The sequence below is a fragment of the Brassica oleracea genome, chromosome C4, assembly GCF_000695525.1.
Source record: "Brassica oleracea var. oleracea cultivar TO1000 chromosome C4, BOL, whole genome shotgun sequence".
In the NCBI taxonomy this organism is placed as follows: Eukaryota; Viridiplantae; Streptophyta; class Magnoliopsida; order Brassicales; family Brassicaceae; genus Brassica; species Brassica oleracea.
The window spans coordinates 43,392,379-43,404,918 of record NC_027751.1 but is presented as its reverse complement, the minus strand read 5'-3'; the positions used below and the strand labels follow the sequence as shown (position 1 = coordinate 43,404,918).

The 12,540-nt window shown below is 35.0% G+C and overlaps 3 protein-coding genes across 4 annotated transcripts; 1 reads left to right on the top strand and 2 right to left on the bottom strand.

Annotated features, from left to right (window-relative positions):
- Positions 1 to 413: 413 nt before the first annotated feature.
- Positions 414 to 1,247, bottom strand: LOC106338964. Its single transcript, XM_013777815.1, has one exon. It carries the CDS (start codon positions 1,245 to 1,247, stop codon positions 414 to 416), a length of 834 nt encoding a protein of 277 aa, XP_013633269.1.
- A 4,769-nt stretch (positions 1,248 to 6,016) lies between these two features.
- On the bottom strand, positions 6,017 to 7,192 carry LOC106339600 (50S ribosomal protein HLL, mitochondrial-like). 2 transcript variants are annotated; one of them, XM_013778441.1, is made up of 3 exons: positions 7,041 to 7,192; positions 6,663 to 6,739; positions 6,017 to 6,586 (listed from the first exon to the last, which is right to left on the bottom strand). In XM_013778441.1, exons 1-3 carry the CDS (start codon positions 7,072 to 7,074, stop codon positions 6,116 to 6,118), a joined length of 582 nt encoding a protein of 193 aa, XP_013633895.1. In that variant the 5' UTR covers positions 7,075 to 7,192; the 3' UTR covers positions 6,017 to 6,115. The 2 variants fall into 2 exon arrangements, with proteins under 2 accessions (XP_013633895.1, XP_013633896.1); XM_013778442.1 differs by having other exon boundaries at positions 6,017 to 6,583; positions 7,041 to 7,188.
- A 1,198-nt stretch (positions 7,193 to 8,390) lies between these two features.
- Positions 8,391 to 10,755, top strand: LOC106339437 (probable beta-1,3-galactosyltransferase 12). The gene is made up of 6 exons (XM_013778242.1): positions 8,391 to 8,936; positions 9,451 to 9,606; positions 9,678 to 9,860; positions 9,940 to 10,053; positions 10,142 to 10,284; positions 10,364 to 10,755. Exons 1-6 carry the CDS (start codon positions 8,536 to 8,538, stop codon positions 10,456 to 10,458), a joined length of 1,092 nt encoding a protein of 363 aa, XP_013633696.1. The 5' UTR covers positions 8,391 to 8,535; the 3' UTR covers positions 10,459 to 10,755.
- Positions 10,756 to 12,540: the final 1,785 nt, after the last annotated feature.

The following is a 12,540-nucleotide window of genomic DNA, read 5'->3' as shown; positions in this document are numbered from 1 at the left end:
TTAACATTTATATAAATATATATCATAACCTAAATATAAATAATTTAACAACTTAAATTAGAAAAAAAATAAAAATTCCGGATGTAATCCGGATTAATCCCTAGTCTAATAACAATAAAACGTAGAGAATGCACAAGAAAGAAAAGAAAAAAACAACTGCACTGAACTGTACTTGGATGATCGACGGGGGAACCAAGAATGACGTTTTCATTATACAATATAAAAAAAAAGAGAACCTTTCACGTTACATCATCAAACTGTGAACTTTCATCCACAATACAACAGAAGAACTCTATCATACTCTCAAGTATACAACAACAACAATACACATCAAATGAAGAATTCCGATTTTTTTCCTCCGTAAAACTTTTGTATACTAAAAAAAAAAAAAATAGAAAGTATATAATGAAAAATTAAAATGTCCAATTCCAGATCTTGATCCTGAGATCAACCTTACACTTGGATTTATCAGTGGAAGCCATCGAGACGGCTTTACCTTTAGGCAAGCTCCCTCTAATCTCACCGCAAGAAACCCTAATCCCGACTCTCTTGCTTTTCAATTTCCCCATTCTAATCTCCACCTTCGTGTCCATCAGTATCTTCAGATCCAATCCACTCCTCCGCTTCAAATCCGATTTCAATCCCAAGCCATCGCCGAAATCAAGCTCGCGAGCCTCCGTCGACGCCACCGCGACTCCTCTGAACGAAGTCAGATTCCTCTCTCCGCTCGAGAAAGCCGGAATCGTGCCGTTCCCGAGGAAGATCGCATCCGGATCAGTCACGACGGAGACTAACAACGGCTCGTAATCGAAGACGAACTGAGAGTTAGGGTTTTTGGTGATCAGTGTCAAGTTGAACAGGGAGGAGAGGTGCGCGGCGGAGGAATCGGGGGATGCGGTGAGATTGAAGCGGTGGATTCGGAGCGACGCGACGGTGAACGACGGCGGGCGAGGCTGGTAGACGACGTAGAGCCCGATTGCGAGCAGAGAAGCGACGAGGATGGTGATGAGGAGGATTAGGATCGACCAGAAGCAGCAGCAGCAGCAGATCCGGCGGTTGCTTGGCCGCTGCCACCGTCGTCGTTGTTGTTGCTGGTTACGGTGGTCGGAGTAGAGCTGTTGACGGATAGGCTGACGTGGCGGAAGGGGATTGGGTTTAGAGTTTGTTGTTGATCCATTTGGGATCGGCGGAGGAGTAGCGGTGGACGATGGCTTTGAAGATGGGAAATGGTTATCGTTTGGTGCCATGTGTTTGTATGTTTTGCTCAGATGCTCATTTTGTTAGTTTTATTCTCTCCCTTTTCCTTTTTTTTTGTTGTTTCCTTTTAAATTTCTGGTGACGGTTAGATCTGGAAGATGATGAAATCTAGATCCAGCGATTTATTACAATATTTGATGATTTTTTTAGTATTATACTACTAATTTTTTTCCTAGACCAAAAAGAACCAAAATATATATATAATTAGGGCCTATGCATTTTAAAACCTTTTCTAGAAAATAATTAAGCCATTCTCTCATTCTTATTCTTATGCATAGATATAAATGTTCACAGTATATAGAAATTATAATAATTGGTTTGTTTTATAAATTTCAAGTCTTTTATCATTTATATTTATGAAAAATAAACTTTTTTAAGATAAAATGTGATTTTGCTTATAAAAAATCTGAATGATCCACTTGTTTTGAGAAAATATTGAATTACATTTTATTCTTCTCAATTGAATTATATTTGTTGTATGATTTAGTTGCATTTAGTATTTTTAATTATTTTAGATTTATAATATATTTTCATAAACTTATGTATACTAAGCTATTTGTTAGTTTGGGAAATAAATTAAAAAGTGTTTATTAATTCAAAGTTGAATGAGTGAACATAAATGATAATCTTTTCGAAATTAATGCACATATACAAATATTGAGAAAAGTTAAATATTAATAATTTGTTAATATATCGTTTTCAGTTATTCATTAATTTTAAGTAGTTCGTAATTTATAGTATGTATGAATATTACATAGAAGAATGCTCATTAAATTGCCTTACAAAAAAAAAAAGAATGCTCATTAAATAATAAGTTGTTGCTTACACCTGTTTTTAGTATAAGAATTTGGATGACTTCAACTACTCATTATTTGGGAATGTCGAGTTTCATGTATTCCCCTGAAATCTTTAGTCAAAAAAAAAATGTATTCCCCTGAAATAACTTTTTTTTTATCTAACTAGATTTAAAATAACTATTTTATTGCATTTAGTTTTATTCTTATTTTTATATATTTTTTTATATTTTTGATATATGTTAATTTCAAAGAGAATATTGGAAAACCTAAAGTGATAAATGGTACAGTATTGCATAAGCAAACATGACCCTTAATCTTATTTTAAAGTCATGCATGAATGTGAATAAAAATGTAAACATATTTCATTTTCTAAAAAATATGATATTAGATAATCAGATTATACAAATAGTATTCATAGCAAAAATATTATATTATATTTTGAAAGAAATATCTTTTTTTCTTCGAAAATATGTTATTATATATATACTAAATATATGTATATTAAAACTCAAAGATGTTTCCTTCTTTTATTGATATTGTTTTATTAGAATAAAAAAGAAAAGAACATTTAATTTCATCTTGTTATAAAACCTATAACTTAACATTTCTTTTATTATTTATGTGATTTATAATTACAATAAATAAAAAGGAAACGATCACCATGAAAAAACCAAGATTAATCATTCATGCGCCACTCATGAACAATCTTTACAAACTAATAATCTACAAATGACTCTTGACTAAGGGCATCTCCTAGGCCTGGGCAAAATAACTGAAACCGAAGAACCGAACCGGAACCAAACCGAAATACCCGAAACCGGAACCTGACCAACACCCTCAAATACCCGAACGGTTCCTATATTTTTATATCCGAAATAACCGAACTGAACCGGAACCGAACCGAGACCCAAACGGGTACCCGAATATATAAAAATATTAATTATATATATATATATATATAACATCACTAAATATATACTTTTAATTAAAAATTTTATTAAAAGTATCTGAAAATAGTTGAGGATAACTAAATTATTATAAAGTATCGAAACTACCCAAAAGTATCCAAAACTGTCAGGATAGTTTTATCCGAAATATCCAACGTAATCCAAAATATCCAATTTTTTTATCTAAATCATCCTAATTATTTGATATTTTGCCCTAAATAACCGATATTTTATCCAAATTATCCAATCTACCCGAACTATCCAAACCCGAACCGGATCCAAATGAGAACCGAACTTTTTTCGGATATTTTCCGGTTCCTACATTTACTATCCGAACCGAACCGAAAATAGGTCGAGTACAAAATGGATCCTCTAGCCCCTATCCAAACTACCCAAAACCCGAAATACCCGAACCGAACCGAACCGATACCCGAAATGCCCAGGCCTAGCATCTCCAATCAAACTCTATTTTTTCCTCTATAATTTACACTGAAAATAGAATAACTCTATTATAGTGTAACTTTTGCTCCATCAAAGGTTGAAAGCCCTCGTAGCGCCTAAAAGTTGTCCGATCCAATGCAATCTCATTCACTACTTGTAAACCTCCCAGAACAGAAAGGTTAAGGCTTAACCAACCCCTACGGCGGATCTACGTACTGATGAATGCCAGCCATCCTGTATCGAGTAGCCTTGACTATTCAAAAACCCTTGCTGATTCGATAGCTTGAAAAAGATCGACTTTTTCCTTTTGGGAGGGTACTCCGAGTAGTGGGTACCTCGTAGGACCTCGACCCGCCTACTCGGTCTTGTATTGATATGCAGGAAGGAGCCAATATTATGCACTTTTTTTTAAAAAAAATACGGAATTCACAACTAGAAAGGGAAAGGTTTACGTATGAATTTGATCTAGTAGTGTAAACCTGAGATTTCCAAGAGTTGGCTTCCGCTGATTTTGATTATTAAGCGTAACGAGACTAAAAGAGTAATGGTGTTAAACCATCTCCAATGGCTTACTCTATTTTTTACTCTAAAATAAAGTAACTCTATAATAGAGTTTGAGTTTGCTCCAATGATACTCTATTTTAGAATATAAAATAGAGTGATAAACAAAAAAAAACAAGTACTTTATATTTGGAGTAAACCTATTTTTTCCTCTATTATAGAGTGAGAAATATAGTATCATTGAATCATTTTTACTGTAAACTCTATTTTAGAGTGAAAAATAGAATGGGGTTGGAAATTTCCTTACCCTTTTTTTTTTGATCAACCAACTATTTCATTAAGAAAACATAAGCAGAAGCTAAGAGTTCAAAGAGTACAGAGCAGATTTTGCCAAGGCATCTGCAGTAGAGTTCAAGCTCCTAGGTACATGAGCAAAAGAAATAGCCGTAAAAGATAGGGATAGATTCCCGATATCCAAGTTGATTCCGTACAGCTCCACCGGATGTTGTTTCGAGGATAGTGCTTTGATAAGCACCTGGTTATCCGACTTAAGGAATATATTGGTGAGATGAAGAGCCTTGGCCTGTAACAGGGCTTCCCGTACAGCTAGTGCCTCGGCCATCAGTGGTGACGCCACAAAACGCTCCGTCGAAGTGCCCTGCCTTGTCTCTTCCAGGCGTGGGTTGTGAAGGACCCAACCACATCCTGCAGTTTTGTCCTGGAGTCTCCACGCCGCATCCGTATACAGAGTATTAAGGCCAGTCGATGTATTATTTTTTGTCCTGGTGCAATTGATGTCCAGTGAATGCGGTGATTGTTGCCCTCTCGGTTGCGCCTCTTATCATTCTCGTGCGAGTCGCAGAGCGTTGCAGATAATCTCATCAGGATTGAGTGTTCTGTTCTCAAAAACCAATTGGTTTCTTGCAGTCCAAATACACCAAAATAGTTAAATATAGAGGAATGTCATATTTTACTCTATATTTGGAGTGGAAAAGTGTCATTCCTTTATATTTCACTCTATAATAGAGTGATACTATTGGAGTAAAAGTTATACTATAATAGAGTTACTTTATTTTGATGTAAATTATAGAGGAAAAAATAGAATCTTATTAGAGATGGTCTAACTGGTTACTTTTGAGGAATTTTATTTTGAATTTTTGATGTGAAAACATATCGAATGAATGAGAGACGACTTGTTTAAAAAGGAGATGAAAAATTTACATATTCTTAACAGACGCTGCATGTAAGCATGTTAGCAAAAATCTGGCTGAAATTTGGGGAGTTGAGCGTTAAAAAAGACTTCCTTCACAAGATCTTTCATGTTTTATCTCGTTTTATTCTTTGGCCAAAAACCTAAAAATAATTTGGTCTAAGAAATATCCTACATCCTCTGAATCCTCTGAAGCCCCCGAGCCCAAGCCAAGTCAGCAGCGCGGGTGTGGGGAGCTTGGTCACTTAAACTCAATATTGTCTTGTGTATAATTATACGAGTTGAAAAGTTCTCCAACTTCCATTGTAAATTTGTAATATTACTAAATATCTCATAAGCCCATTTGGCTATCCAATTATTTGGTCCAATAGTTCTTACTGGTCAGGTTTGAGCTGATTTAGAAGGGGAACTTGAAACCACTAAGCAGAGAAGCAAAGAGAATTTGGAGCAAGCTATTTTGACTGAGGGGAAAAAAATATTGGATACAGTGGGATATGGAAGAACTTAGACAAAAATCTTACGAGATGAAAATGAAGTTAAAATCGAGAGAGGTATAATTTGAAAGTCTAACGGAAAATATAACTGGAATTTATGTCACATTAACCTTAATACATCCTGAAATAGAGCAATTAATGTCTTTTGTTCTCTTGCACAAAAAGTAATATTGATATCAAACTGTTTAATAAGGGATGTTGCTATATAAACTGATTTATAAAACATAAACAATGGGGTTTAGACTTTAGAGAGGGTGGTTCTGGTAACATTTAGAAGTCTTCTCTCCATTTTCATAATGTTTCTTTTTTAACTAGGGAATAGAGTGATAACTAATTGCATGAAAGACATTAAAAGTTGGGGACTAAAAAAATTGTCAAATAGTTTAATTAATAAAACAGAAGTCTATCTGATGGATGGATTACAGTCGCATAATATAAAAGAGATAATAATAGGTGGTGCGTAGAGTCTCAAACAAGATGCTGAGCCAGAGAAAGGATCTTGAGCTGCTTCTTGAGGCGCATCTCGTGCGGGACAGGACCAAACACTCGGGTACCAAGCGGTTGGTGAAAACCACCCGCATGCTTTTTCTTTTTTTCCTTACCATTTTCATCTTTCTTTTTCTCCTTAATGCCCAAAATTACGATGGCGTTGTCATCGAACCTGACTTGGCTTCCATCAACACGCCCCTTCTGCATAGCAGCACGAACAACCACACCGTACACGACGTTCCCTTTCTTCACTTTACCCTTTTGTATGTCATCTTTCCCTTTCTTTACATCTTTTTTTTGTGCAGCCTCTTTCACTGAACCGATGACGATATCACCAAGTCTTGCTCCTTTCTTTCCCCTTAGAGATTGAATGCACATCACCTCTTTTCCACCAGAGTTATCCACGACTTTGAGAGTCGTTCCCATTTGAATGAACGTCCTTTGTTGCTGCTGCCAAATTGGAAATCAATCATCAGTGGACACACAATTCACGGGGTTTCTCTCATTATTCAAAATATATATTGACCTGAGAAAGGATGCTTCCGTTCGATGAACTCATCAAACCAGAGAAAGCATTGGTGAGACCTCCAAGCAGTGAACGTCCTGTTCACATTGTGGATCAATCATATCAAGACAACATGTTCAGCAAAAAGTTCGACTCTTTGATGTTTTAAGTTCTCAGAGATTGTTTTTTCTGAAACCGACAAACAACATATGTTCTAAAAGATCTGATTTTTTATTGTGCCGACCAAACTCAGAAGATCTAATGAACTATAAACTGTAGATTTTGTTTTTCTTGGAAGAAGTCAACTTTACGAGAAAAAAAATAATAATTAAAAAACAATTATCGAATTAACGCGTTGGTCTGTTAAAAAAACGAAAGAGGTGAGTACGTCTTTTTTACCTTTGGTGAGTCTGGAAGCTAAAGCTGCCGCCATTTCTGCAACTAGAGAGGTTTCAATCTAAGAGTGTGTGTACACACAATTGTGCTCTACTACTGCAACGAGCACCGTAATTCTAGGGTTCTCTCGTCGCAACGATCACAGGTAGGCTTGTGCGTAATTGTGAAAGTGTCGTAGTGGTTAATGGGCTTGCCTAGAAATTAAGTGGGCTTTGCCTGTCCAGGTTTGAATCCTGGCGCTCAGGTTGTTTTCATTTTTAATTTACTCTTTACTCTAATTTCTGAAATAGAGATTATGGAAATTGTTTCTCTGAGATTTGTTTCTAAAAGGCAATGCTTCCTGAAACTGAAATTTCGATTCAAGAATCTTTTGTAAAAACATATAAAATCTTACAAGATAAGTACAGATGCATCTTAGACATATTCATCTTACTATTGACGTGGAAGATATTATTGTCTACATAGACATCCAAATCCATCTAGAAATGATCCTACAAGGGTAAAAATACTTATATGTTATATTTTAAATTGATACTATTTTATATGGTTTACACGACTGGCGATCAATATTATAATTTCTATGTTTTCAGCATATTTCTTTGTACTTTGATTTTTTAGAAACAAACAGATACTTATGTGTGGTAGAGTTATATTGCCTTTCAGTGTGAGCCAGGGCGAGAATGAATGCGTTATTTAAATCCCGGACGGTATTATTTATGTTGTAGTCATATATTTATCTTGTAGTCATAGAAAACCTCAACACTTAGTAGACATATCCAAATGGCCTCGAACTGATAAGACTTTAATCCAAATTATGTGGACCAGCTATTACGAGTTAATTGAGTCAAATAGAATAAAACTACAGCTGAAAGTGTACATCAAACAGACAAACAATGCGGTGTTTTATTCAACCTTTTACCAGAAAAAACTATGTGGTGTTTAAAACCGGTGAACTTTTAAAATTTACTTTCACTGACAATTACAATAATTTAAAACCGGTGAACTTTTTAATTCAAATTCAAATTTAAGGTAAAACATGATCAATACTTGATCTTCTATCAGACCAGAGAATTCCACTGAGAAAACGTTATTGGGACTATCTAATTTATTTGGGAAGTGTGACTTTTCTCTACCGCTTCCATTACATAATTGGTTAGACAGCTTTTGTTTCATTCAGATGTTAGCTTTTTGCGTGACATTTAATTTTATAGCAGTTCTATAATAGTTGTAGCGATTGAATTTGAATCTCGTAGATAGTCATGTGAATGCATTCATTGCTCTCTTTCTTTTTATGCTAAGAAATTAAAATTATTATTACATAACAAAAAAGACTGTCGTGTAAGAAAATTAACAAAAGAAGCATAAAAAGTGGAAAATAATTAGATTCGCAATCAGAAGCCACACTTCACCACCGTCACTACAGATCTAAAAGAACAAAAACCTCCCAGTTTATCGCAAAACCCGAACTTGCCCTTCCACCACCCTCAGAATTACGATAATGCCACTCTTCTCCCACCGCTTCGTCACCGCATCTTCCACCGGCCCTGCAACTCCTTCCTACTACAGCAAACCCTCGAAGAGCCACAAACACAGCTCTTCCGCCTCTCGTGTCCACGTGGCCATCGTACTCTTCTCCCTCGTCTCTCTTTTCATCGGACTCGCCGGAACTATCTTCGCAATCACTTCCTCCGGAGGTCCTTCCTCCGTGTATCGATGCGGTGGATCTAAAGACACTTCACGAGTGTTCGGTTCAAGAAAACTCGGTGGGAACGGCGACGTATTGCCGGAAAGACGAAAGGTTATAGGATTCGTTGGGATCCAAACTGGTTTCGATTATGGTGATCGTCGTGCCGCTTTGAGAAGTACTTGGTTCCCTTCTGATCCTGATGCTCTTCTAAGGTAATCTTATTAGAATATAATACATTGCTTCAAGATTGTCAAGTAAATTCTGAAATGCTGGTTACATCTCCATCTTGTTTCGTAGATTGGTTGCGATGTAGTGTTTACCTCTTAAAGCTAAAAAAAGACAATATGTTAAACATGCCATGATGAGATTTTGTAACCTTTTGATGTCATTACGGTTACTTTAGCTATCAAAGTCTAAGTTTGTGCGGGAAAGTAAATGTTTAACCTGAAATTTCGGGTTAGATCAATGTTCAAGAAATCGCTAGGCCGTGTTTAGGCGTTTTATAGGAGATTATTGATTAGACAGATGCCTAGACCGATTTTTCTTAGGAAAATTGTTTTGTTTTAGCGCGATTTGTCGCCAAGACCGATTTTTAGAACACTTGGGGTGGGTTAGATATTTAAAGACAATGAAGATTAACTGAGATTACTTTGCTTGTCTCTATTTTGATCTGCTAATTTTGGATTGGAATCCAATATTTGTTTTGTTTGATGACTGGGAACTTAGGTTGGAACAAGCGACTGGATTAGCTTTTAGATTTGTGATTGGACGGTCAAAAGATGAAAAGAAGATGGCTGAGCTTGAAAAGGAGATAAAAGAACACAGAGATTTTGTGCTTCTTGATGATGTTGAGGAAGAGTATCTACGACTTCCTTATAAAACGTAAATAAAAGAATCCCTCAAATCTCCATTTCATCAATATGACTCTGATTGATTGATTCATCTCTTTATAGGTTGGCCTTCTTCAAAGCAGCTTTTAAACTCTTTGAGGCTGATTATTATGTCAAAGCCGACGACGACATTTACTTGAGACCAGATCGCCTTGGGACGCTTCTTGCCAAGGAAAGGCTTCATTCACAGACGTACATTGGCTGCATGAAGAAAGGACCAGTTATAACTAACCCTAAACTCAAATGGTATTACTATTAGATAAGCCTTGTTTTCATTCTACGTGGAAGTTTATCAGCTTTTGTGACATATATCGAAATTTGTCAGGTATGAGAAACAGGGCAATTTGATTGGAAATGAATATTTCTTACATGCTTATGGACCGATGTACGTTCTTTCAGCCGAGATAGTGGCTTCACTTGCATCAGCTCGGAACGGCAGGTTCTACTAAATGCTTCTTTTTTTGTTTATCCTCACTTGCAGATTCTGATGTATGCAAATCTCATTTATCGGTCTTTTTACCTTTTAGCTTGAGGATGTTTAACAATGAAGATGTAACCATCGGATCTTGGATGCTTGCAATGGATGTACATCATGAGGACAACCGTGCTTTATGCGAGCCTCGTTGTTCCCCAAAGTCTATAGCAGTCTGGGACATTCCCAAATGCTCAGGTAACTTTTAAATATGGTTTCTTTCTTCACTTAATGGGCTCTTACAAGAAACCAACGTTTTCTTCTTAAAATCTTTAAGGGCTTTGTAACCCGGAGAGTCGGTTAAAGGAGCTTCACAATATGGATATTTGCTCCAAGAGTCCGACATTGCCTCCCGATGACTTGGACCAGTAGTTTGTGTTGCAAACAATTCTACAGAATATATGATCTCATAGTTCCAACATCCTTGGAGCTGTAAAGGGGAAAGATGACTTCATAGTTCTTACATTATCTGATTCTTGTTGTAGTTGTCTCATGTACCACATTTATACTGAAGTTATATATATATATATATATATATATATATATATATAGACCAGATACCACAAGATTTTTTTTGTAAATTAGATTTATGTGGCCAGTGGTGTAGGCACTGGGAGATGATACAATATTAATATGTTTGATTTTGTATAAGAGATCTCATTCAATGTATTATTTGTTTTGTTTTTGTATCATAGATTCATAGTAGTGTTCCAAAGTTGGTATCTAGTGGGGAAACAAATAACAACATATAATTGAATGCTAAATTATGAGAACCACAACATATTAATCTAATAGACGTGTATAGTACATTGGCTGAATTCCTTTCAAGCATGTTGCCATGGCAGTTGGTGGTCTAAGGCACTGTGGGGTTTAATGTAATTGGGTTATTGTTAACCTGAAACCCGTTTGTAAAATTGTGGTCCTTTTGTGGCAACGAAATATGTTGACAAAAAAATATGATTGTGTTACAGTTTACAATGTTTTACAGATTATTTAATCAAATAATAAAACAGTATGTTTGTAATTTATTAGAAAGCTTTATCCAATGCAAATTAGATGTTTTTTTTTTTGAAACAGCAAATTAGATTAAAAAAAGGGTGAATTTACGAGATAGCCAAAATCGAGAGTATAATTAGGCAGATGACTATGATTTTGACGTTATTGAATGAATAACATTTTACCTTCTCCCAAGCCGGTTATACCCCCACTGGAAACAAGTTACCGGTCAAAACAAAAAGAGATATGACATCGGTGACTTAAGAGATGGATCACATTCATTGTGTACTGTTAACTAACGAAATAAGCAAATATATCCACGTCACATGCTTTCTTACCACGTACATGTTAACTGTGCTATAATGTTCTATTCCATTTATAAAAATACTATGTTTGATAGAAACAAACAAAAAACCTTTATATGAAACATAACTAGAAACCTTAAACTCAACTCCACACCTAAATACTAATCTCGAATCTCTAAACCAAAATCCAAATATTAAATCTAATTTTTAATTACAATATTTTTTAAATAAAATAAAATAAAAATATATAAAATTTGAACTATTATTCTATTTATAAAATGGAATGGAGACTATTCTTCTGAACTAATGCATTTGTACTCAACCTTAACCCACCTCCAACCAAAATAGTATATAACATCAATCCCATCCCAGCCCCTCAATAATAAACCATATAATAACCCCACCATAAACCGCTAAATACTTAACCTTAAACCATAATCATTATACCCTAAACTCAAATATAAACCCTAAACCCAAATATAAACCCTCAACCTAAATTGAATGGAACTATATAAATAACATAATACATATTAGTGAAAATATGAAATGTCTATGATATCATCGAAGAAGTTAATACTAACTCCATCCTTACCCCCTCCACCTACAAAATACTATACCCTAAACTTTAATCACTAAACCCTAAACCCAAATATAAACCATAAACCCAAATATTAAAAGTATATAAAGCATTACCATTCTACATGAGACATATAGAATAGAAAATCTGAAAATATAGTTACAATCTAAAAATCATCTTAACATATTTCTCAAATGTTAATATGGTTATGCCTTCATGGAAGATGGTAATGCTTGTCACAATGTCAACCCCAACCATACATAAACTAAACCATACATGGAAATATAAATCTTAATCCAATGTCAACCCCAATCTTTCATAAACTAAACCCTAGCCACTAATCACTAAACTCTACATGGAATATAACCCTTTATCCAATCTCAACCTCAATCTTTCATAAATTAAACCCAAATTTCGAAATACAAGTAACATGCATTTCCTTTCTACATGAGCATTTCCATTATCATACTGTATTCTGTTTTATTTGATGTCATAATAAATTATGTTCCATTTACGTTCAATATATTATTTTCTCTTTACAAAATCATATACAGACTAAAATAAAACACATGTATA

What these genes read in the sequence shown, in the direction of transcription:
- LOC106339600 (XM_013778441.1), bottom strand. Translation starts at nt 7,074, where the DNA reads ATGGCGGCAGCTTTAGCTTCCAGACTCACCAAAG. An exon ending in AGCTTCCAGACTCACCAAAG is followed by an intron (nt 6,740 to 7,040) that starts GTAAAAAAGACG and finishes CAATGTGAACAG; the next exon opens with GACGTTCACTGCTTGGAGGT. An exon ending in ACGGAAGCATCCTTTCTCAG is followed by an intron (nt 6,587 to 6,662) that starts GTCAATATATAT and finishes CCAATTTGGCAG; the next exon opens with CAGCAACAAAGGACGTTCAT.
- LOC106339437 (XM_013778242.1), top strand. Translation starts at nt 8,536, where the DNA reads ATGCCACTCTTCTCCCACCGCTTCGTCACCGCATCTTCCACCGGCCCT. An exon ending in CTACGACTTCCTTATAAAAC is followed by an intron (nt 9,607 to 9,677) that starts GTAAATAAAAGA and finishes ATCTCTTTATAG; the next exon opens with GTTGGCCTTCTTCAAAGCAG. An exon ending in GCATCAGCTCGGAACGGCAG is followed by an intron (nt 10,054 to 10,141) that starts GTTCTACTAAAT and finishes TTTACCTTTTAG; the next exon opens with CTTGAGGATGTTTAACAATG.
- LOC106338964 (XM_013777815.1), bottom strand. Translation starts at nt 1,247, where the DNA reads ATGGCACCAAACGATAACCATTTCCCATCTTCAAAGCCATCGTCCACC.